This window comes from Leopardus geoffroyi, chromosome E2 (assembly GCF_018350155.1).
Source record: "Leopardus geoffroyi isolate Oge1 chromosome E2, O.geoffroyi_Oge1_pat1.0, whole genome shotgun sequence".
Lineage (NCBI taxonomy): Eukaryota > Metazoa > Chordata > Mammalia > Carnivora > Felidae > Leopardus > Leopardus geoffroyi.
Window position 1 is genome coordinate 8,976,576 of NC_059335.1, and position 20,859 is coordinate 8,997,434.

General features: G+C 53.0%; 3 protein-coding genes and 1 long non-coding RNA gene across 8 annotated transcripts in view; 3 read left to right on the forward strand and 1 right to left on the reverse strand.

The window, feature by feature from the left end:
- LOC123578092 (izumo sperm-egg fusion protein 1-like) lies at positions 1–4,315 on the forward strand. Of its 2 annotated transcripts, none has more exons than XM_045440679.1 (9): positions 1–1,225; positions 1,613–1,687; positions 2,024–2,110; positions 2,337–2,357; positions 2,711–2,791; positions 2,978–3,078; positions 3,339–3,492; positions 3,776–3,950; positions 4,165–4,315. In XM_045440679.1, the coding sequence occupies exons 1-9, from the start codon at positions 991–993 to the stop codon at positions 4,295–4,297; spliced, it is 1,062 nt and encodes a 353-aa protein (XP_045296635.1). In that variant the 5' UTR covers positions 1–990; the 3' UTR covers positions 4,298–4,315. The 2 variants fall into 2 exon arrangements, with proteins under 2 accessions (XP_045296635.1, XP_045296637.1); XM_045440681.1 differs by having other exon boundaries at positions 350–1,225; positions 3,776–3,897.
- LOC123578095 lies at positions 4,288–9,816 on the reverse strand. The gene is made up of 3 exons (XR_006702227.1): positions 9,764–9,816; positions 4,624–5,103; positions 4,288–4,393 (listed from the first exon to the last, which is right to left on the reverse strand). It is a non-coding gene; the product is annotated as an uncharacterized LOC123578095 (long non-coding RNA).
- LOC123578088 (izumo sperm-egg fusion protein 1-like) overlaps positions 4,985–20,859 on the forward strand; it is a 23,552-nt gene continuing 7,677 nt past the window's right edge. For 2 of the 4 annotated variants that reach the window (XM_045440672.1, XM_045440674.1), the window contains exon 1: positions 5,002–5,244. Coding sequence is in view for 2 of the 4 variants with exons in the window: in XM_045440676.1 (XP_045296632.1) it covers positions 5,441–5,675; positions 6,089–6,163; positions 6,543–6,629; positions 6,886–6,906; positions 7,252–7,332; positions 7,522–7,622; positions 7,875–8,028; positions 8,323–8,501 (933 nt within the window). In the remaining 2 variants the exon portion in view is untranslated. Of the gene's footprint in view, positions 5,676–6,088; positions 6,164–6,542; positions 6,630–6,885; positions 6,907–7,251; positions 7,333–7,521; positions 7,623–7,874; positions 8,029–8,322; positions 8,956–20,859 lie in introns of those variants that run through there. The other 2 variants (XM_045440676.1, XM_045440670.1) reach the window with 2 other exon arrangements.
- LOC123578091 (izumo sperm-egg fusion protein 1-like) lies at positions 9,657–13,596 on the forward strand. Its single transcript, XM_045440678.1, has 9 exons — positions 9,657–10,363; positions 10,743–10,817; positions 11,165–11,251; positions 11,512–11,532; positions 11,885–11,965; positions 12,151–12,251; positions 12,503–12,656; positions 12,960–13,194; positions 13,413–13,596. Exons 1-9 carry the CDS (start codon positions 10,129–10,131, stop codon positions 13,489–13,491), a joined length of 1,068 nt encoding a protein of 355 aa, XP_045296634.1. The 5' UTR covers positions 9,657–10,128; the 3' UTR covers positions 13,492–13,596.

The window sequence follows — 20,859 nt, forward strand, 5'->3', positions numbered from 1 at the left end:
ACTGAGCCACCCAGGCGCCCCGCGGTTTCAGTTTTTATGGTGGTTGGATTCAATGATGTAGAAAAAGAGAGAGAGACTTTCCAGGACCCATAGGTCTGAGCCCCAGGTTCTTAGTATTGGCCCTAGGCCTCTTTCTTCTAGAACCCTGGCATCGAGCCCCTCAGCTACGGAGAGAAGGAGGAGGAGGGAGTGAGTGAAGTGTGGAACTCTGGCCAAGGAGACACCCCAGGGCCTCCTGGGAGTCTTAGTCCTGCGGCTAGAAAGGGCCACTTCCCAATTCCGTGGCTTGACGCCAAATATTCCAAAAGATCCCAGGCATCCAGCCGAAACCTGGGCGCAGAAACTCAGGGACGAGAGGAAGCCGAAGGCCAGATACCCTCGCCAGAGCTGACGAGATGAAACTTCTAGTCTGAGAAGGAGGCCTCTGCGATTTCCTGGAACCATAGGCGGAGCCTTCGTTTGTTGCCGTCCAATCGGACTCAGAGTTGGGTTTGTGGGCGGGGCCAAGGAAACTCCTGGGCGTGTCTCCAGGGAAGTCGCGCCCCCACGTCCGAAGCTAGAAGGGGGAGGCTGTGGGAATTCCTTGTAGATCGGGGGAAACGGTGACTCGGACTCCAGTCACAAAGCTCTCCACATCACGTGACCAACCTCACCTTCGCTCCAGAAACGTCCTCAATTTTAGCCGTGGCAAATAAAGTGGAAGGACGTGACCTGCTCGTCCCCTCTAAAGGCCCTCAGCCTGGATTCAGCTGGCCCTTCAGCGAACTCTAGTATTCCAGGGTGCAACATTCAAGGTCAAGGTCGGGCAGCGGCTGTCTAGGGTGCATCGGGACTCCGGACTCCTCGGTTTCCTAACCGAGAAGGGGGAGCCCTGCAAATTGGGGGGTCTTAATCTCGGGAAAGGGGTTCTTTCCCGTTACTGATCACCCCTTCCGTGTGGGGTGGGAGGACCCTCCCCGGGTTCTGTGCAGGCTGAGCGCTGTGGCCGCAATGGGTCCCCAAATAGCCCTCCTAGTGGCGGCGCTAGCCGGCTGCCTGCTTCCTGCCGGGGGCTGTGTCATATGTGATCAGAGGGTCGTGGCCGCGCTGGACGCCTTGGAAAAGGAATACCTGCCTACCCACATGGCGCGCGAGCGTCAGGGACAAGTGATGGAAACGATAAGACAAACCGTGAGAAATTTCTGGGACCTGCCATATTTACAGGATGTCTTTATGGGGGTTATAGGTGAGGGCAGGGTAGAGCGTGGGAACCCCGGGTCGTGGAAAAAGAGGAGTCTGGTGCTAGGATTCCTGGGAGCAGGGGCGGGGTGGGGGGAGGGAGGGAAGGGCCGGAGCCAGAGTCCACTGGGTTCGTGATGGAGAGGGCTGAGATGCAGATTCCAGGGCTTTCCAAGCGCTAGGAAATACTGTGTTCTCCTACCCCTTACCCTGAAATTTTATGCAAAAAACTACAACTCCCAGAAGGCAACAGACAGGCAATCCTTTACGGCCCTAGCCTTGCCCAATAGCCACATGGGCATTGTAGTTTTTAACACTAGCTGAGCCAATGGGACCACAAGGCTTCGAATCTGAGGTTCTATCTCCCCTCCCCGCATCCCCCGTGTCCCTCCAGATGAGGCCACAATGGAAACGTCAGTGTTGGGTTTTCTGAGGAGTATGACACTTATCACAAACAGTGACATAGCAGGTAAATGGCAGAGTGGCCAGGGGAGGGGCTTCGGAACCCTTTGGCTCTGGAGCCAAACTGCCTAGGTTCAAACACCGGCCCTGTCATCCCCTGGCTGTGTGGCCTTTAGGGAGGGATATCACAGCTTTGTCACCTCCAAACTGGGTCATAACGGTGCCCGCACCCAGGCCAGTGACTTAGCCCAGTGGCCAGCATGGTTAAGTGGTCATTCAATTTCACTGCCCTTCCCGGAGATGGCCCCAACCTGGAACGCCAGCCTCTTCAGACGGGTACCTGTACCTCCTCCTGGGGTGGGTGGGAGGAGGGGTCGCACTCTGTCACCCTGCTCTTTCCCAGATGACACTTTCGTGAAGGAGTTCTCCTGGATGTTGACTCTGGAAAAGGCAGCCTTTCAGCGCAATGTTGCTCGGTTCCAAAGAGAGGGTGAGGGAAGATGGGTTCCCTCAGGGACCACAGCCCCTTCCTCCACCAGTCCCAGGGTCCCTGTCCCCAGTCCTCTGCTTCTCTATGTCCAGCCCCTCACCTCTCCCAACAGCATCCTCCCTCCAACCCAAGAGCCCAAACCCCAACCTATTCCTTCTCCCCCTCTCTCGTGTCCTTTAACATAGAAATCTCATAACTTTTTTTTTTTTTCTTCCTTCTGAGGCAGATTTCTGTCCCAACAAATGTGGTGAGTCCAGATTAGGGAAGCTGGTTTTCTATCCCCCATTCTGGCCCCGGTTAATACCCAGCCTTTCTCCTCCTGCTTTGGGTCTCGACGGTTCTTCCTTCCCCACGTCTGAGAGGTTCCTGGTCCCCAGTAGTCCTTCTGCACAGCGGACTTCCTGGGCAGCGGGTCCTATTCTCTGGGCGCTCTTTCCTGAGACTGGTTACACCCCTCTTCAGGGACGACTGCCTTGTAGCCCCGCCCCTTGGGCTGACCTCTCGGGATTAGGCGCTGGGCCCCGCCCCAGCCCTTGACCCTGCCCTCTCCTTTTAGTCTCTTCTATCAGGATAAATGCAACCTTGATCCTGCCCCTTCAGGTATAATGTTGCAGCCTCTGATCTGGTGCAGTAATTGTAAAAAGCAGCTTCACGTTTGTCGAAAGTCCACAGATTGCGGTGGTGAGAGAGCTGGGGCCAGCTGGAGGGGGTGGGGGGTTGGCGCAAGAGGGGCGGAGCCAGAGGAGAGCCGGGGTCTAGAGAGGCCAAAGAAAGGAGCCGGCCCACCAGAAAAGTGGGGGCCAAGACCAAGTGCGAGGGAGTTGAGGGAGAACCAAGATGCATCCCCCCGTAACCGCCTGTCCCCAGTGCGCCAAATCAACGTCCACGAAAAGGAAGACTTGGTCCTGGACTGTGAGCTCAACTGGCATAAATTATCTCAAGGCCTGACCTATTACAGCTTTTACAGGGTGGGCCCTTCAACCCCATCAACCCCAAGTCCATTAGGCTTGGTTGAGCGCCCACCCCGGTATCCACAAGCTTGTTCCCACAATCCCCATGACCCATGACCTACCAGGTTTGACTTCTACGGATCCCCGGGGACCCCATGCCCTTACCAGTAACCCTGGACTCCCATCTCCCCCACTGAGATCCCGTGATGCTCTCACACCTGTACTTCCCCAAACCCTGAACTCCCCAGGCCTCTGTGACCCCTTGAGCTTGGGTCTAGGTTTGGGGGAGCAATTCTGAGACCTTGGTGTACAAGGGGAAACAGCCCACCCTGACCAAGCCCCTGGTGGGGCCAGAGGATGCAGGTGACTACCGCTGTGAGTTGGGCACTGTGAGATCCCTCCCAGCCACGGTCATCCATTTTGAAGTCACAGGTCAGAGCTGGGGAGTCGACAGAAGTGTGGGAATCAGGGTCCTGGGGTTAGGGGACAGTCAGCTTGGGGCATGGCCTATGGGGCAAAACTTCCTGTCGGGGTGTCATTTCAGGCCACGGGGGTGTGGCCACCCACCACGGTGGCCGGGGTCCAGGAAGATAGGGTCACGATTGTCTCCTCCAAGGCCCGGGTCTTGGGGGAAGGTTGGAGGGGAGGGAGCTTGCCTGGGCCACGGGGGACCTTGGTGGCCTCCCAAGGCTGCTCTTCCTCTCTCCTCTATCAGTGTTGCCTCAAAGAATCATCGAGGAGACACCGACATCAAACCTTGAAACCGAGGAGCAGCTGTCCCCAACCCTCCAGCCTTCAGAGTACCCTAAGCCCGAGAAGGTGCTGAGAAGCCTTCTGGTAGGGCTGCTGATCTGGGGCTTTGTGGTGCTGATCATCAGCTTTGTCACCGCGTGAGCCATCCCTGATGAAGGCGGGGCACGATCAGAGGGACGGGGTCTCCAAATCCCAATGCAGGAAGGGGTCCTTTAAGGGAGAGGCCTTAGAAAATGGTAGTGATTATCCAGCCTGGGTCATTGCTGGAATAAGACCAAATATAGGGAGGCGAGGAGGGCTATCCCTCAAGACCTAACCTGGTTCCACGATCTGCCCCCCGCCCTCCCCCAGCGTACTTTGCTTTCTGCCTGGGAACGTGATGGATCCCATAAAGTCCTGGTTCCTCACTAACAAAGTAGCCGCCCTGCAGAGGCAGGTTCCGAAGGCACCGAAAGAAAACGACACAGCACCAAGTCACAAATAAAGATTTATCTGGTAGCCTCAACACCGGATTCATTTCCTCGGGTCTGATCCTCCTGTTGGCTTTCCGAGAGGGGAGGTCTGGGGCTCGCCTCCTGTCCTAGAAGGAGAGCCCCGGAACCCGGGTCCCTTGGTCATGGCAGGGCCCCCTGGCTGAGATGTAATTCCCGAATCGAGGAGTGGGAAAGGGCCAGCCCTACCCAGATCTCCTCCCCCAGCCTCGCCCCCTCACAGGACGCCCCCTCCCGGCTCTTCCAGCCGAGTTTCCTCTGGCCTTTTCCTGTCCCCCAGCCAGTGCCGGGAGCCAGGGCAGAGGGGTCAAGAACCAACCCGGGTCAACGAAGACAGGGCGCCGAGGTGCTGGTGGGACCCGAAGCAGAGTAAGAACCGCGGGACCAGGGGTCCACACCCCTCCTCCATCAGACCCAAGAGCCGGTCCCCAGCCATCTTCCACGCCAGTTCCCAGGAGTTAAGCTCCCATCCTTCTCCTCCACCCAGACTCATTACTCTGACCCCAGCCCCCTCCACCCCAACGCGACCACACAAAGGCCTCATCTGGGAGGATGAGATGAAAGTTCTAGTCAGAGAGGGGTCGGTCTGCGAGAGCCTGGAACAATAGGCGGGGCCTCCCTTTGTTGCCGTCCAATCAGACTCAGAGTTGGGTTTGTGGGCGGGGCCAAGGAAACTCGCCCAGAGTGTCTCTAGAGAAGTCGGCGCCCCAAGGAGAAAGGAAGAAGAGGGACTCTGTGGGATTGAGGCGACCTTCGAGTCGGACTCGAGTCATAAAGCTCTCCACGTCACGTGACCAACCTCACCCTCGAGCCGCAACATCCTCAATTTTAGCCGTGGCAAATAGAGTGGAAGGACGTGGCCTGCTCGTCCCCTCTAAAGGCCCCCAGCCTGGATTCGGCCCTTCAGCGAACCCTAGTATTCCAGGGTGCAGCATTCAAGGTCAAGATCGCGCGGCGGCTGTCTAGGGTGCCTCGGGACTCCGGACTCCTCGGTTTCCTAACCGAGAAGGGGGAGCCCTGCAAATTGGGGGGTCTTAGTCTCGGGGAAGGGGTTCTTTCCGGTCAGCGATCACCCCTTCCGTGTGGGGTGGGCGGACCCTCCCCGGGGTTCTGCTGGGGCTGAGCGCCCTGGGGAAATGGGTCCCCAAGTTGCCCTCCTGGTGGCGGCGCTAGCCGGCTGCCTGCTTCCTGCCCGGAGCTGTGTCACTTGTGATCGAAGGGTCGTGGCCGCGCTGGACGCCTTGGAAAAGGAATACCTGCCTACCCACCTGGCGCCCGAGCGTCACAGAGAAGTGATGGAAAAGATAAGACAAACCGTGAGGAATTTCCGGGACCTGCCAGATTTAGAGGATACCTTTATGGGGGTTATCGGTGAGGGCAGGGTAGAGAGTGCGAATCCAGGGGTCGAGGGAAAAGACGGGTCTGCCTTCTAGGATTGTTGCGGGAGCGGGCAGGAGGGAAGGAAGCGAAAGACTGGAAGGAGACTGTACTGGGTTCGTGAATGGAGAAGGCTGGGATGCAGATTCCAGACCTTCCCCAGGGCAGACCAATACACTGTTCCCCTAGTCCTTACGTGGCAATTTTATGTGGGAAAAAAAAAAAAAAAAAAAAAAAAAAAAAATACAACTCCCAGCAGGCAACGGGCGTGCCAGCCATTTACAGCCCTGGGCTGGTCCAGTAGCCTCATGGGTATTGTAGTTTTTAACACCTGCTGAGCCAAGAGACCGCAAGGCTTGGGATCTGAGGTTCTAGCTCCCCTCCCCGCATCCTCTGTGTCCCTCCAGATGAGGCCACAATGGAAACGTCAGTCTTGAGTTTTCTGAGGAGTGTGAGGCTTATCAGAAACAGTGATATAGCAGGTAAATCCACATAGGGGCCAAGGGAGGGGCTCCAGGATCTTTTCGAGAAATGATTGTTGGTGAGGGCGGGTCTGGTCGTGGCTCTGGAGCCCACCTGCCTCGGTTCAAATTCCGGGCCGGTCATCCCCTAGCTGTGTGGCCTTTAGGGAGGGACTTTGCAACTTTGTCACCTCTAAAATGGGTCCTAACAGTGCCTGCAGGCCAGGGGCCGCTTAGCTCCGTGGCCAGCATTGCTAAGGGGTCATTCAATGTCACTGTCCCTCCCTGAGGTGGCCCCAACGCGGAATGCCAATCTCTTCACACAGAAGGAACTTCCTGTATCTCCTCCTGCGGTGGGCAGGGGAGGGGTACCCCTCTATGTCACCCTGCTCCTTCCCAGATGACACTTTCGTGAACGAGTTCTCCTGGATGTTGACTCTGGAAAAGGCAGCCTTTCGTGGCTACGTCACTCGATTCCAAAGAGAGGGTGAGGGAAGATGGCTTCCGTCAGGGACCACAGCCCCTCCCCTCAACAGGCCCAGGGACCCTGTCCCCAGCCCCCTGCTTTCTATGTCCAACCACTCACCTCTCCCGACCCGGTCCTCCTTTGGACCCAGAGATTCAGACACCCGGGTCCTTCCTCCCTCCAACCCAAGAGCCCGACCCCCAACGTATTCCTTTTCGCCCTCTCTCATCCCCTTTAACAAGAAACTGATAATTCTCTTTTCTTCCTTCTGAGGCAGATTTCTGTCCCAACAAATGTGGTGAGTCCGGATTACGGGAACTGGTTTTCTATCCTTCATCCTTGCCCCTTGAATACCCAGCCTTTCCCCTCCGGCTTTGGGTCTCGGTGGTTCTTCCTTCCCCACGTCTGAGAGGTTCCTGGTCCCCAGTAGTCCTTCTGCACAGCGGACTTCCTGGGCAGCGGGTCCTATTCTCTGGGCGCTCTTTCCTGAGACTGGTTACACCCCTCTTCAGGGACGACTGCCTTCTAGCCCCGCCCCTTGGGCTGACCTCTAGGGATTAGGCGCCTGACTCCGCCCCAGACCTTGGCCCTGCCTTTAGCCTCGCCTCTCAGGGCGAATACAGCCTGGATCCTGTCCCTTCAGGTACAATGTTGCAGCTTCTGATCTGGTGCAGTAACTGTAAAAAGCAGCTTCACGTTTGTCGAAAATCCAGAGATTGTGGGGGTGAGAGAGCTGGGGCCAGCCGCAGGGGTTGGCGCAAGAGGGGCGGAGCCAGAGGAGAGACGTGGCCTAGAGAGGGCGGGGACTGGAGCGGAGGGTGGAGACAGAAAGGGGGGCTTAGACAAAGTGGGTGGCACTGGCGGAAGGGCAGGAAACCTTGAAGAAGTGTCCCACCATAAACCCTGTCCCCAGTGCTCCAAATCAACGTCCATGAAACGGAAGACCTGATCCTGGACTGTGAGCTCGACTGGCATAAATTATCTCAAGGCCTGACCTATTACAGCTTTTACAGGGTGGGCCCTTCAACCCCAAGTCCACAAGGCTTGTGTGAGCGCCGACCCCCTTATCCACAAGCTTGTTGCCACAATCCCCATGACTCATGACCCACCAGGTTTGACTTCTAGGGATCCCCGGGGACCCCATGCCCTTAACAGTACACCCTGGACTGCCATCTTCCCCACTGAGAGCCCGTGATGCTCTCACACTTGTACTGCCCCAAACCCTGAATTCCCCAGGCCTCTGTGACCCCTTGAGCTTGGGTCTAGGTTTGGGGGAGCGATTCTGAGACCTTGGTGTCCGAGGGGAAACGGCCCACCCTGATCAAGCGACTGGTGAGGCCAGAGGATGCGGGTAACTACCGCTGCGAGTTGGGCACTGAGCGATCCGGCCCAGCCACGGTCATCCGTTTTGAAGTCACAGGTCAGAGCTGGGGAGTCGACAGACGTATGGGACTCAGGGTCCTGGGTTTGGGGGGCAGTCAGCTTCAGCGAGCGACCTGGGGGGCCTAACTGTCTGTCGGGGTGTGGTTACGGGCCAAGGGGGTGTGGCTTCCTGCCCAGGGTGCGGCCACCTCTCACAGTGGCCTGGCTTCAGGCAGTGAGGGGCGTGCTTATCTCCTGGGAGGCCTGGGTCCTGGGGAAGGTTGGCGTGGACAGAGCTTGCCTGGGCCACGACCGGCCCTCCCAGGACTGCTCCTTCTCTCTCCTCTGTCAGTGTTGCCCAAAAGAGTCATTGGGGAGATCCCGAAATCAAACCCCGGGACCCAGTATCAGCGGTTTCGATCCCTCAAGCCGTCAGAGTGTCTGAATCCCAAGGACGTGCTGAGAGGCTTTCTGTTCGAGATGCTGATCTGGGGCTTTGTGTTTCTGATCCTAGGCTTTGCCACCTCGTGAGCCGCCTCCCGGAGAAGGCAGGGCTTGGGGCGAGGGGCGCGGTCTCCAACGTCCTAACGTAGGAGGGGGTGTTAGGGGGAGGGGCTTAGAAGAGAGGGGCGTGCTTACCTAGGGCGGCGAAGCTTGGGTCATAGAGAAGGATCAGATATAGGGAGGCTGGGAGGGGTGTCCCTCACTCAGGACCTAATCTGCTTACACGATTGCACCCCACCCTTCCCCAGCGTACTTTGCTTTAAGTCTGGGACCCTGATCGATTCGGTCAAGTCCTGGGTCCGTACCGACAAGGCAGCAGCCCCAGAGGACCAGGGTCCACAAAGTCAGCTGTCACAGACCCAGCTATCACAGAGCCAGCTATCACAGAGCCAGGTGTCACAGACGCAGCTTCCCAAGGTACCGAACGAAGAAAAAGGCCACAGCACCAAGGCTTAAATAAAGATTTATCTGGTTGCCTAAATATCGGATTCATTTTGTCCGGTCAGATTCTCAGTTTTGGCTTCCCGAGAGGAGAGCTCTGGGGCGGGTCTCCTGTCCTAGAAGGATAGACTGGGAACCCGGGTCCCTTCGGCGTGGCAGGGCCACCTGGTTGAGATGCATTTCCAGAATCAAGGAGTGATTCCCGAATCAAGGGCCAGCCCTACCCAGATCTCCTCTCCCAGGCCCGACCCCTCACATGACAACCCGTCCACACTCTTCCAGTGGGTTTCCACTGCCTTTTCCTGTCCCCCAGCCAGTGCTGGGAGCCGGGGCAGAGGCGAAGGCTGAATAGGAACAGTGGGGTCTGAACTAACCAGGCCGACGGAGCCAGGGCGCCGGGTGCTGTTGGGACCTGAAGCAGGGGCCCAGGGGTCCGCACGCCTCCTCCGTCAGACCCAAGACCAAGTCCCCAGCCATCTTCCACGCCAGTTCCCAGGAGCTAAGCTCCCATCTTTCTCCTCCACCGAGACTCTTTAGTCTGACCCCACCCCCTCCACCCCAACGCGACCACACGGGGGCCTCATCTGGGAGGAACCAGAAAAAAGTTCTAGTAGAGAGGGGGCGGAGCGCGTTATCCTGGAACTATAGGCGGAGCCTCCCTTTGTTGCCGTCCAATCAGACTCAGAGTTGGGTTTGTGGGCGGGGCCAAGGACACTCCTGGATTGTCTCTAGGTAAGTCGGGGGCCTGCGTGGAAAGCTAGAAGGGAAACGCTGTGGGATCTCCTTGCACATTGAGGGATCTTCAGGTCTGACTCTAGTCATAAAGCTCTCTGCATCACGTGAGCCACCTCACCTTCGCTCCAACAACATCCTCAATTTCAGTCGTGGCGTAACAGAGCCGGAAGGACGTGGCCGGCTCGTCCCCCTGAATGCCCTCAGCCTGGATTCCGCTCTTCAGCAAACCCTAGTTGTATTCGAGGGTCAACGGACAAGTTCAAGGTCGGGCAGCGGCTGCTCAGTGTGCATCGGGACTCCGGACTCGTCGGTTTCCTAACCGAGAAGTGGGAGACCTACAAATTGGGGGTCTTAGTCTCCGGGAAGGGGTTCTTTCCCCTTAGCGATCACTTCCTCCTCCGTGTGGGGTGGGCGGACCCTCCCCATAAAGTCCAGATAGTCCTGGTGGGTTCTGCTGGGGCTTGAGCGCCCTGGGGAAATGGGTCCCCAAGTTGCCCTCCTGGTGGCGGCGCTAGCCCGCTGCCTGCTTCCTGCCCGGAGCTGTGTCACGTGTGATCGAAGGGTCGTGGCCGCGCTGGACTCCTTCGATAAGGAATACCTGCCTACCCACCTGGCGCCCGAGCGTCACAGAGAAGTGATGAGAACGATAAAAGCAACCGTGGGGAATTTCACCAAACTGCCAAATTTACAGCGTTCCTTTATCGGGGTTATCGGTGAGGGCAGGGTAGAGCGTGGGAACCCTGGGTCATGGAAAACGAGGGGTCTAGTCCCAGGATTGCTAGGGGCGGGGGGCGGGGACGGGAGGGAATTGCTGAAGGCAGAGTCTACTGGGTTCAGGCATGGGGAAGGCTGGGATGCAGAATCCAGGCCTTGCCAGGGCTAGGAATACACTTTCCCTACGCCTTACCTTGCCATTTTGGATAAAAACTACAACTCCCAGCAGGCAACGGGCGGGCAATCGCTTTACAGCCCCATCCTTGCCCAGCGGCCACATGGGTATTGTAGTTTGTAACGCTAGCTGAGCCAAGGAGACCTTAAGGCTTGGAATCTGAGGTTCTGTCTCCCCTCCCCGCATCCCCTGTGTCCCTCCAGATGAAGCCACAATGGAAACGTCAGTCTTGAGTTTTCTGAGGAGTGTGAAATATATCACAAACCGTGGTTTAAGAGGTAAATGCACACAGATGGGGAGGGTGGGGGGTGGGGGGAGAAGCTCCAGAATCTTTGGCTCTGGAGTCAACCTGCCTAGCTTCAAATACCTGCCCAGTCATCCCCTAGCTGTGTGGCTTTGCGGGAAGTTTTCCACCTCTCAAATGGATCATAACGGTGCCTGGACACCAGCCCTCGCTTAGCTCAGTGGCCGGCATGGTTAAGTGGCCATTCAATTTCATTGTGGCTCCCTGAGAAGTCCCCAACGGGAATTGGCATGCCCTTCAGACAGAGACAAACTTCCTGTACCTCACTCCTGGGGTGGGGAGCGGAGGGGAAGCACTTTATGTCACCCTGCTGCTTTCCAGATGACACTTTAGAGAAGGAGTTCTCTGAGATGTTGACTCGGGAAAAAGAAAGCTTTCAGAGCTACGTCGTTCGGTTCCAAAGAGAGGGTGAGGGAATATGGGTTCTGTACGGGACCACAGCCCCTTCCTCCACCAGTCCCAGGGTCTATGTCCCCAGCCCCTGCTTTCTATGTCCATCCCCTTACCTCTCCCGACCGCGCCCTCCCTTGGACCCAGCCCTCCAGGCACCCGGGCCCTTCCTCCCTCCAACCCAAGAGCCCAAACCCCCACCTATTCCTTCTCCCCCTCTCTCATGTCCTTTAGCTTAGAAACCTGATACCGTTATTTTTTTCTTCCTTCTGAGGCAGATTTCTGTCCCAACAAATGTGGTGAGTCCAGATTATGGAAGATGGTTTTTTTATCCCTCATCCTTGCCCCGTGAATACCCAGCCTTTCTCCTCCTGCTTTGGGTCTCGACGGTTCTTCCTTCCCCACGTCTGAGAGGTTCCTGGTCCCCAGTAGTCCTTCTGCACAGCGGACTTCCTGGGCAGCGGGTCCTATTCTCTGGGCGCTCTTTCCTGAGACTGGTTACACCCCTCTTCAGGGTGGACTGCCTTCTAGCCCCGCCCCTTGGGCTGACCTCTAGGGACTAGGCGCCTGATCCCTCCCCAGCCCTTGACCCTGCCCTCTGCTTTTAGCCTCCTCTGTTAGGATAAATAGAGCCTTGATCTCTCCCCTCAGGTACGATGTTGCAGCTTCTGCTCTGGTGCCACATATGCAGAAAGCACCTTTACCTTTGTCGAAAGTCCACAGATTGCGGAGGTGAGAGGCTGGGGCCAACGGGAGGGGTTGGCGCAGGAGAGGCGGAGCCAGAGGAGAGATGGAGTCTTGACAGGGAAGAGACTGAAGCCTGCCTGTTAGCAAAGAAGGGCCTGGACCCAGTGGGAGGGAGTTGAAGGAGGGCCTGGAACCATGAGGAAGCACCCCACCATAACCCTTGTCCCCAGTGCGCCAAATCAACGTCCATGAAAAGGAAGACTTGATCCTGGACTGTGAGCTCAACTGGCATAAATTATCTGAAGGCCTGACCAACTACAGCTTTTACAGGGTGGGACTTTCAACCCCAAGTCCATTAGGCTTGTGTGAGCGCCGACCCCTGTATCCACAAGCTTGTTCCCACAATCCCCATGACCCATGACCTACTAGGTTTGCCTTCTACGGAACCCCGGGGACCCCACGCCCTTACCAGTACACCCTGGATTCCCATCTTCCCCACTGAGATCCCGTGATGATCTCACCTCTGTTCTCCCTAAGGCCTGAATTCCCCAGGCGTCTGTGATCTCTTGAACTTGGGTCTAGGTTTGGGGGAGCAATTCTGAGACCTTGGTTTACAAGGGGAAACGACCCACCCTGACCAAGCCCCTCGTGGGGCCAGAGGATGCAGGTACCTACCGCTGCGAGTTGGGCACTGAGCGACATGGCCCATCCACGATCATCCATTTTGAAGTCACAGGTCAGTGCTGGGGAGTCGACAGAAGTGTGGGGTTCAGTTTCGTGGGTTTTGGGTGCAGCCATCTTCAGGGCGTGGCCTGCGGGTTAAAACTTCCCTGTGGGATGTGGATTCAGGCCATGGGGGTGTGGCTTCCTGTCGTGGGCGTGGCCACTGCTCACCTGGACCATGCTTCCTGCAGTTAGGGTCCTGATTATCTCCCGGAAGGCCTGGGTTTGGGGAAGGTTGGCGTGGAGATAGCTTGCCTGGGCCACGAAGGGCCCCTTGGGACCCTCTCAGGTCTGCTCTTTCCCTTTCTTCTGTCAGTGTTGCCTCAAAGAATCATTGTGGAGACAACGTCCAAGTCTTCAACCTTTGTAAGCCAGCCTTCAATGTTTGTAACCCAGTCATCCACCCGTGGAACCCTGGCTGAGATCTCGCATGACCTGTCCCTAACTGTCGGGAGGGCAGAGTACCCGAAGTCGGAGAGTAGGCTGAGAGGCCGTCTGATAGGGCTGGTGATCTGGGGCTTTGTGGTGCTGATCGTCGGCATTCTCACCGCGTGAGTCGCCCACTGAAGAAGTCAGGGCTTGGAGCGAGGGGCGGGATGTCCACCCTCCAAATGGAGGAGGTTGTTCTCTTGGGGATGGGGTGGGGCTTACCTCTGCCGACTAAGTTGGGGTCATTGCGAGAATAAGATCCAATATAGGGAGGCTGGGAGGAGTGTCCCTCACTCAGGACCTAATCTGGTTCTGCTATTTGCACCCCACCCTCCCCCAGCGTCCTTTGCTTTCGGCCTGGGAAGGTGATCGATTCCATGAATGCCTGGTTCTCCGCTGACAGGGCGGGTCTTCCATAGGGCTAGGTCCCAAAGAGTCAGCCTTCACAGGAGCAGGTTCCGAAGGTACCGAGGGAAAAGGCCACAGTACCGTGGCACAAATAAAGATTTATCTGGTTGTCTAAATACCGGACTCATTTCCTCTGCTCTGATCCTCACTCTTGGTTTCCGAGAGGACAACTCTGGGGCTGGTCTCCTGTCCTAGAAGGAGAGCCTGGGAACATGCGTCCCTTCATCATGACAGGGCCACCTGGCTGAGATGTAATTCCGGAATCAAGGAGTGGGGAAGGACCAGCCCTACCCAGATCTCCTCCCTCAGGCCCGTCCTCTCACAGGATGCCCCCTCCCAGCTCTTCCTGCCAGGTTTGCTCTTGTCTTTTCTGGATCCCCAGCCAGTACTGGGAGCCTGGGCAGAGGCAAAGGCTGAAGGGGAACAGCGGGGTCAGGAAGCAACCAGGGCCAACGGAGCCAGGGCCCTGGGGTGCTGTTGGGACCTGAAGCAGGGTAAGAACCAGGGACCCTGAAGTCCAGACCCCTCCTCCCTCAGACCTAGTGTTGAGGGAGCATAAGGCAGGCTGAGAGCAAAATAAAAGCTAGCACTCCCCACCCCCTGGTGGGATATAGGTGACATTCCTCAGGCACTCCTGAGGTACTTTGTCTTTTCTTCCTTTACTCTCATCTTAGGGGCTTTTCGCGAAGTATGGTCTTACTGGAACCCTTTTCAGGTGGGTTGCTCAGGTTGCAATCCTCTAGCCCGTGTCTACTCTATGGGGAGGAGGAAGCCTGTCTTTTGGCTGGATGTTACTACCCTGGGTGGGGTGGTAATGAGACCCAGAAACTTGGTACCCTCTCTTTATTCCTGTCCTCAGGCAAAGTTGTCTGTCCTGTGCATGGGACAGCCACCTGTCCAAGTGGCCAAGTGGACTAACACGGCTGCCAATCTTATGATTCCCGTGCGAGGTATCTTCCTCATTGGTCTAAGGTGATCCCCTCCACATTTCTGGTCTAGCTGCTTCTAGCCTCGGAACCTCCCACGGAGAGCTGGCGGAACCACTACTCGATTGAAAGAACATTGAACCGGGGACCGTTTCTTAGGGAAGTTGGCTGTGAAGACCTTACGTGTTGGAATGTCACTTAGATCATGGTGGATTTCTGCCTTTACTGTTTTCAATCAGTGTCCTCTATTAACTGCTACTTAAATTACCAAATTGGGTCATTCCCCCTTGCAAAACTTTTCCAGTGTTTTCCACGGGCTCTAAATGACAGTTGACTGTCCTTCTCAGCAAGGCAAATTTGGTCCATACGTCAGACACCCATCTGTAGTCTGGGGGAAGCGAAGGGATGCTAACATCCCTCTTTTAGGAGCCCTTAATCGGCTAGTCGGTGGTCATAGCGATTTCGTTTGAGGGTCGTGTCGGGTCGCTTTGGCACCGGGAACCTCTGACGTTTCCTGTGCCTGGGACACCACCAGGGAGCCGGGGGGGTGGGGCGGTTGTCAGGATAATAGACGCTTTCTCTCTAGGAGAAGCATGGGAGCTCCTCCTCTGTCTCCAAGGAGTCTCCCCTGGGATGTCTTTTAACCCACTGGAAACAATTTGGATTGCAAAATATAGGAAAGGATTGATCTCCTGTAATACTGCATGGCGTCCGTAGGATCTAGCAGTTAGATCTCTTCTGCAGTAAACAGGGCAAATGGACAGAGGTACCCTAGGTCCAGGCCTTCACAGCTCTAAATCACGACTCAGACCCAAAGGCCTCTTGCAGAATGTGTTTGCCAAAGTGTATTTGGCTGGTAAACTCCCTCCTGACATATCGGATGTCTAAATAGGCCTCCTCTAAGTGAATCCAGGCTGTTGGAGGAAACAGGCCATTTCCAACCAAGGGGACGCTGACTCTTTCTCTCTGTTCCTCCTCCTAACTGGTGTGAGGGCTTCTCCCTCATTCATTTCCTGGGTTAACGGCTCCAATTGGAGGTAATTGTGATTAGTCTCCCTCGGGTCTGGGACTTTACGGAATATTCCCAAACAGCTGCCGAAACTCCATTCATTTTAGGGAAATTCCCTATCTTCTCCAGCCTGACACGGACCGCCTAATTCTTCTTTGGTGGAAAAAACATGCCATCTGCTCATCCGTTCAAGTTGACAGGCTTTAGTACCAGGAGACCCCCCTCTCTCTGCTCTCTGGGCTTTTATCTACCTTTAGGCTTCTTGGCCAAACCTCACCCCTTCAGTCTTATCCCCCTCCTCCTGTTTCTGCACCACCTTGGGTGAGACCTACACAACTGTCTTCTATACCATCCTTAGTGTCTCAGGCACCATCGGCTCCTCCCTCAAGGTCAAGGAGCAAAGAGCACCCCTTTGGACCACCCACTTCAGGTTTCCCCACCAGTGTCCCAAGTTTAAAAAATTGACAATGGGGAACATATTATCTTGTAAGTGGATACCGGTGGAACTTATTTGGTGTTTAAACTAATTTAAGTTTGTTGATTTAATTTAATTAAGATATACATGTCTTTAGGGTTATCAGCATTAAATATGAAACTTATTCTATCAAGGTTTCTTAAAGGTCAAATAAGCTCATGTTGGGGGCGTCTGAATGCTTCACTCAGTTGAGTGTCCGACTTTGGCTCACGTCATGATCTCACGGTTCGTGGGTTCGAGCCCCATGTGGAGCTCCGTGCTGACAGCTTGGGGCCTGGAGTCTGTGTGTCCCTCTCTCTCTGCCCCTCCCCTGTTGATGCTCCGTCTCTCTTTCTCTCAAAATAAATGAACATTAAAAAAAAAAAAAGTACACTGGTATAAGGTTGAAATTCTGCTTTTCTCTCTGTTCAAAGTCAAAGTTTTCTTGGATTGCTGGTCTGCCCTTGATAAGAAAATGCAAACAAAGAGTTTTTTCTCTTTGGGAAAAAAACCAAAGGTTTAGGGTTCCTCTTTCATCAAGTCTTTAATTACTTAGTTAAAACTTCTCAGTGTTAAAGGAGCTAAGTTTTGCTAACAACTGTATAACCTTACATGTTTGCCTTTGGGATCTCTTGTTGCCATCCTGGTTAAATAAATAATGTAAAGTTTGATGATTTGTAATGATCTGTAATCCTATTTAGGATGTGCTTTGTAGCTTACTGAGGTTTTAGCAAACTTTCCCGCATTTAAATCATAAATGAAGTCTTTTTTTTTTTTTTTACCAATTAGGCATTTTCTGGCATATTAAGTGACTCTGGAACCACTTTCCAACAAATAATGGTATTGCATTGGTAAATGCTAGAACCGTTCAAATATATATATGTGATTCCTAAACTTTTAATGTTTTGGTATAGGGTCTTCCTTTGGTACTCTATCAAAGTATTATGTATCTTTGAACACTGGATGACCTTGCTAACTGCATCATAATGAACTCTCATATCATATGGTGAACATGTCCATTTCTGACATTTTGTCATTTATAGTTGTGGTTCTGATACTCATCTTCAAGGAGAGTAATAAAAAGGATTTTTAGGACAAAGAGAGATATTTGACATCTCCAAGATGAATACTTAAATGGGTGAGAAGCTGCCTTCAAATTGGACAAGAATTAGGAACAGTGGACTAAATGAAGTGAGGAAGAGGTTCGAGTTTTGTGACTCTCGTTGGAAATATTGCCAGTCCTTTAATGTTTGCTCTTCCAGATGAAGGGAACTTTCTCTTAAGGTACCTATGACAAAGGGAAATGTGATAGAGTATTCATTTGTGTACACACTGGAGCATTTAACTTTTCTCTCTACCTAGACCCTCTAAAATTCAAAGACTCTCAGTGAGTATCTGTTCACAACAATTAGAATCATTTGCATAAGTTCAGTAAGAATCTGTTCTGCTTGCAACAGGATGCCATTGGAAATACGGTTATTTTACCAAGGCTTTGACCGGAATGTCCTGTTTGAGAGACATGAGTAGACTCAAACATGACCATACAGCTCTAAGAAACTAAGGTTGACTTTATGAAACAGGGAGCCATAAAGCCCTTTGGAAATGTTGGCCTGAAACCTTGCTTACAGAGTTCCCAGCAGCCTTACCAGTTGCGTAAAACATGTCACTTCCTGGCAGGTGTAGGAACCTCAGGATAGCTTGGGGACCTCGTGAAGAGGAATTCACCCAATTCCACAGGTATTGCAGCCATGTCTGATGGCAAGTGCTTGGCTTGGCTTCTGGCCTGTAGAGGCTACTAAAAGTTCAATCTAGAGATTCCCTATAAAAGGTTCCAGCAAAGCAAACTTTAAAAGATCCTTATACTCGATCGCTATTCTTGCTGAGCTTATCTGAATAATTAGGCCAAGTTTATCAAACTAGATGTGTTTTGCAAGCGAATTAGGCTGGATTTGGCCATCTCTGGAAATGAGGGTTACTAGGGAGAAAAATTAGGTTTCAATAATAGACCTTAATGGATACTAAATTCTAGCTCTGATTTTCTTTAAATGTTTGCCTAAGCTGGACAACTTGAGACACTTCAGAGATATTGGCACAATAGCACAGGTATGGACAATCTTTTTGCTTTTTATTCTGTGGGGATAATAATAGGACTCAATGGGCATAGGATTATTTGAACAACGGGAAAATGGGATGGACTCCCCTAACAATCATACATAAAAACGACTTTTCTCGCTGTAAACCTACCAGTAGATAAAGACTATAGAGCTTTATGAAATTATTCACCTGAATCTAACGTATCCTTCCTAAACCTGACCCGGTGATTACTAGAAACTCACACCATATAAACCCAGGAGGCCTTGCTTATTTAGAGGATTAAAAGTCTAATACAGCAGGGGATTTAACTCCAAAATAAAAGTGCCCCCAACGAGTCCTATTATATACTCCCACTGCAGTACAGTTAGAGGGGAACTCTTCATGAGCCTCTGTATCTAAATAAAACCCATACCCCCTTTACAGGAAGTCAATGAACAAACTAATGTGCCTTCATCTTCCTGTGAACCTGTGCAAGACCTCAAACCTGTCTTATGATGGTTGAGCCTTTCCTTTCTCATTCTCCTTTCCCCAATTTATACTAACGATTCCTTTGTACAATGGGCACAGCATTAGTGCTGAACTCCAAAGTCAGGTTGCTGGATACGTAGAGTTTTGCCCATGTCAAGCACATCTGGGTTACCATGGTGGGTCTCCCCTTTACAAGGCATTGGTTGACACTCTGTATGTACTTGGATTTCAAAAATAGCATAGAAAGATACGATGTTTCAAAAGAAGTCTATCACTAATCACAATGTTCCTTTCTGGTCCAGGAGCGATGTCTTGGAATTTACCAGGACATAACTGGACTTTTTCATATCCTCAACCTGTGACGGTAGTAGCTGATTTTACAAACCCACAAGGTAATACCCACCAACGAGGGCTTAAGTTACAAATCCCCACTTATCAGCATACTGTGGATGGCATTTATCAAATTTGGGATGCATATCTATGGCTCACGCTCACCATTGGATCGCTCAGTCACAAAGGGCAATTTTATGCAGGGAACAAAGAAATGATACATATGATACGTAGTACTTACCTATGGCCCTGGCTTTCTCCAAGATGGATAGATAGATCACTGCACCTTAGAATTTGCCTGGATTCATGGGCACATTATTAAAACCACCGCTGCCCCAGCTGACCTTACAGATTTAAAACAAAAGTGGGCAAGACCTGTTTCCGCTGTCATGATCACTTGGCATCCATTTTTGTTCCATGTGTAGGGTTAAAAAGTGTCATTTGGCATGTGAAAGCCCTCGATAACTAGACTGTGGGGGCATTCGATAACTCACAAAACAGCATCTGCTTACTCAACACTGAAGTCGCACAGACGCACAACACAGCTCTGTAAAACAGAAGGGCATTAGATGTTTTAGCTGCTGCAAAAGGTGGAAGTTGTGCTCTCATAAAAACAATGCTGTGTATTATTCCAGATTACCACAAATGTACTTCTGGGTTTCTACCTAACATGAGTACTCAAATGGGTGCTTTAAACGATCCCTTTCTTGGGGCACCTGGGTGGCTCAGTCGATTGAGCATTCGACTTCGGCTTGGGTCATGATCTCATGGTTTGTGGGTTTGAGCCCCACATCGGGCTCTGTGCTGACAGCTCAGAGCCTGGAGCCTGCTTCGGATTCTAGGTCTCCCTCTCTCGGTGCCCCTCCCCCACTCACACTCTCTTTCTCTCTCTCTCTCTTGCTCTAAAAAATAATTAAAACAAAAAAAAAACAACAACAAAAAAAAAAACAAAACAACCAATGACTCCATTTCCTTTAGCGATTGGTTAAATTCTTGCACTAGACCATTTTTGGCAACTACCAAAGAACTTTTATTGGAGTTTCTTTCTTGTTATTCAAATTGTCATGCTGTATCTCATCCTGGTCCCAAGACTCCATCACTTCATTAACTTCAAGCCAACAGACAATCCTTTCTACACGAGGAGGTTCCTGTATGTTGTCCACGTCGGATTCAGCTGCCTCCATTTTGGTAACTACGCTCATAGGCCCTCAACTGATCCATATTGACCCATAGTGTAATGGCACCAAGGTCCGCACAGAGAGTCGTGACACCTAGGCGTTTCTTTCCTGGAAGCAACTTGATTCATCGTGCCAGCACGGCCTCAATGGGTTGGTACCCCAAAAAACTGACCCGTGAGTGCGGCGGGGTATGGCCTTTTATACAATTTCTAATTCTTTGCTTTCCATACATGGTAACATACGGAGGTACAGTCTGATTGGGCGGTCTATGTCACGGAGTCCTGAGGAAAGTCAGGACTATGTCCCCATAGCTGGTTGCCCTTCCTTGTCTCCTCCTTCAGGCTCTACCCTCCTACTGCCTGCTTCCTGCCCGGAGCGTATCATGTGTGATGAGAGGGTCGTGGCGGAACCGGACTCCTTGGATAAAGAATACCTCCTTACCCACATGGCGCCCAAACGTCACAGACAAGTGATGAAAACAATAAGAGAAACCGTGAGGAATTTCAAGGACCTGGCAGATTTAAAGCCTCCATTATATGGGGGCTGTTGGTGAGGGGAGCTTAGAGCCTGGGAAAAGGAAGGGTCTGGGGGCTAGGATTGCTGCAGGAGGGGGCAGGCGTGGAGAAACGGGAAGCGCTGGAGGCAAAGTCTACCGGGTTCAGAAATGGAGAAGGCTGGGATGCAGAATCCAGGCCTTGCCAGGGCTAGGAATACACGTCCCCTATAGGCCTTACCTTGCAATTTTGGATAAAAACTACAACTCCCAGCAGGCAACGGGCGGGCAATCGCTTTACAGCCCCACCCTCGCCCAGCAGCCACATGGGTATTGTAGTTTGTAACGCTAGCTGAACCAAGGAGACCTTAAGGCTTGGAATCTGAGGTTAGAGCTCCCCTCCCCGCATCTCCTGTTCCCCTCCAGA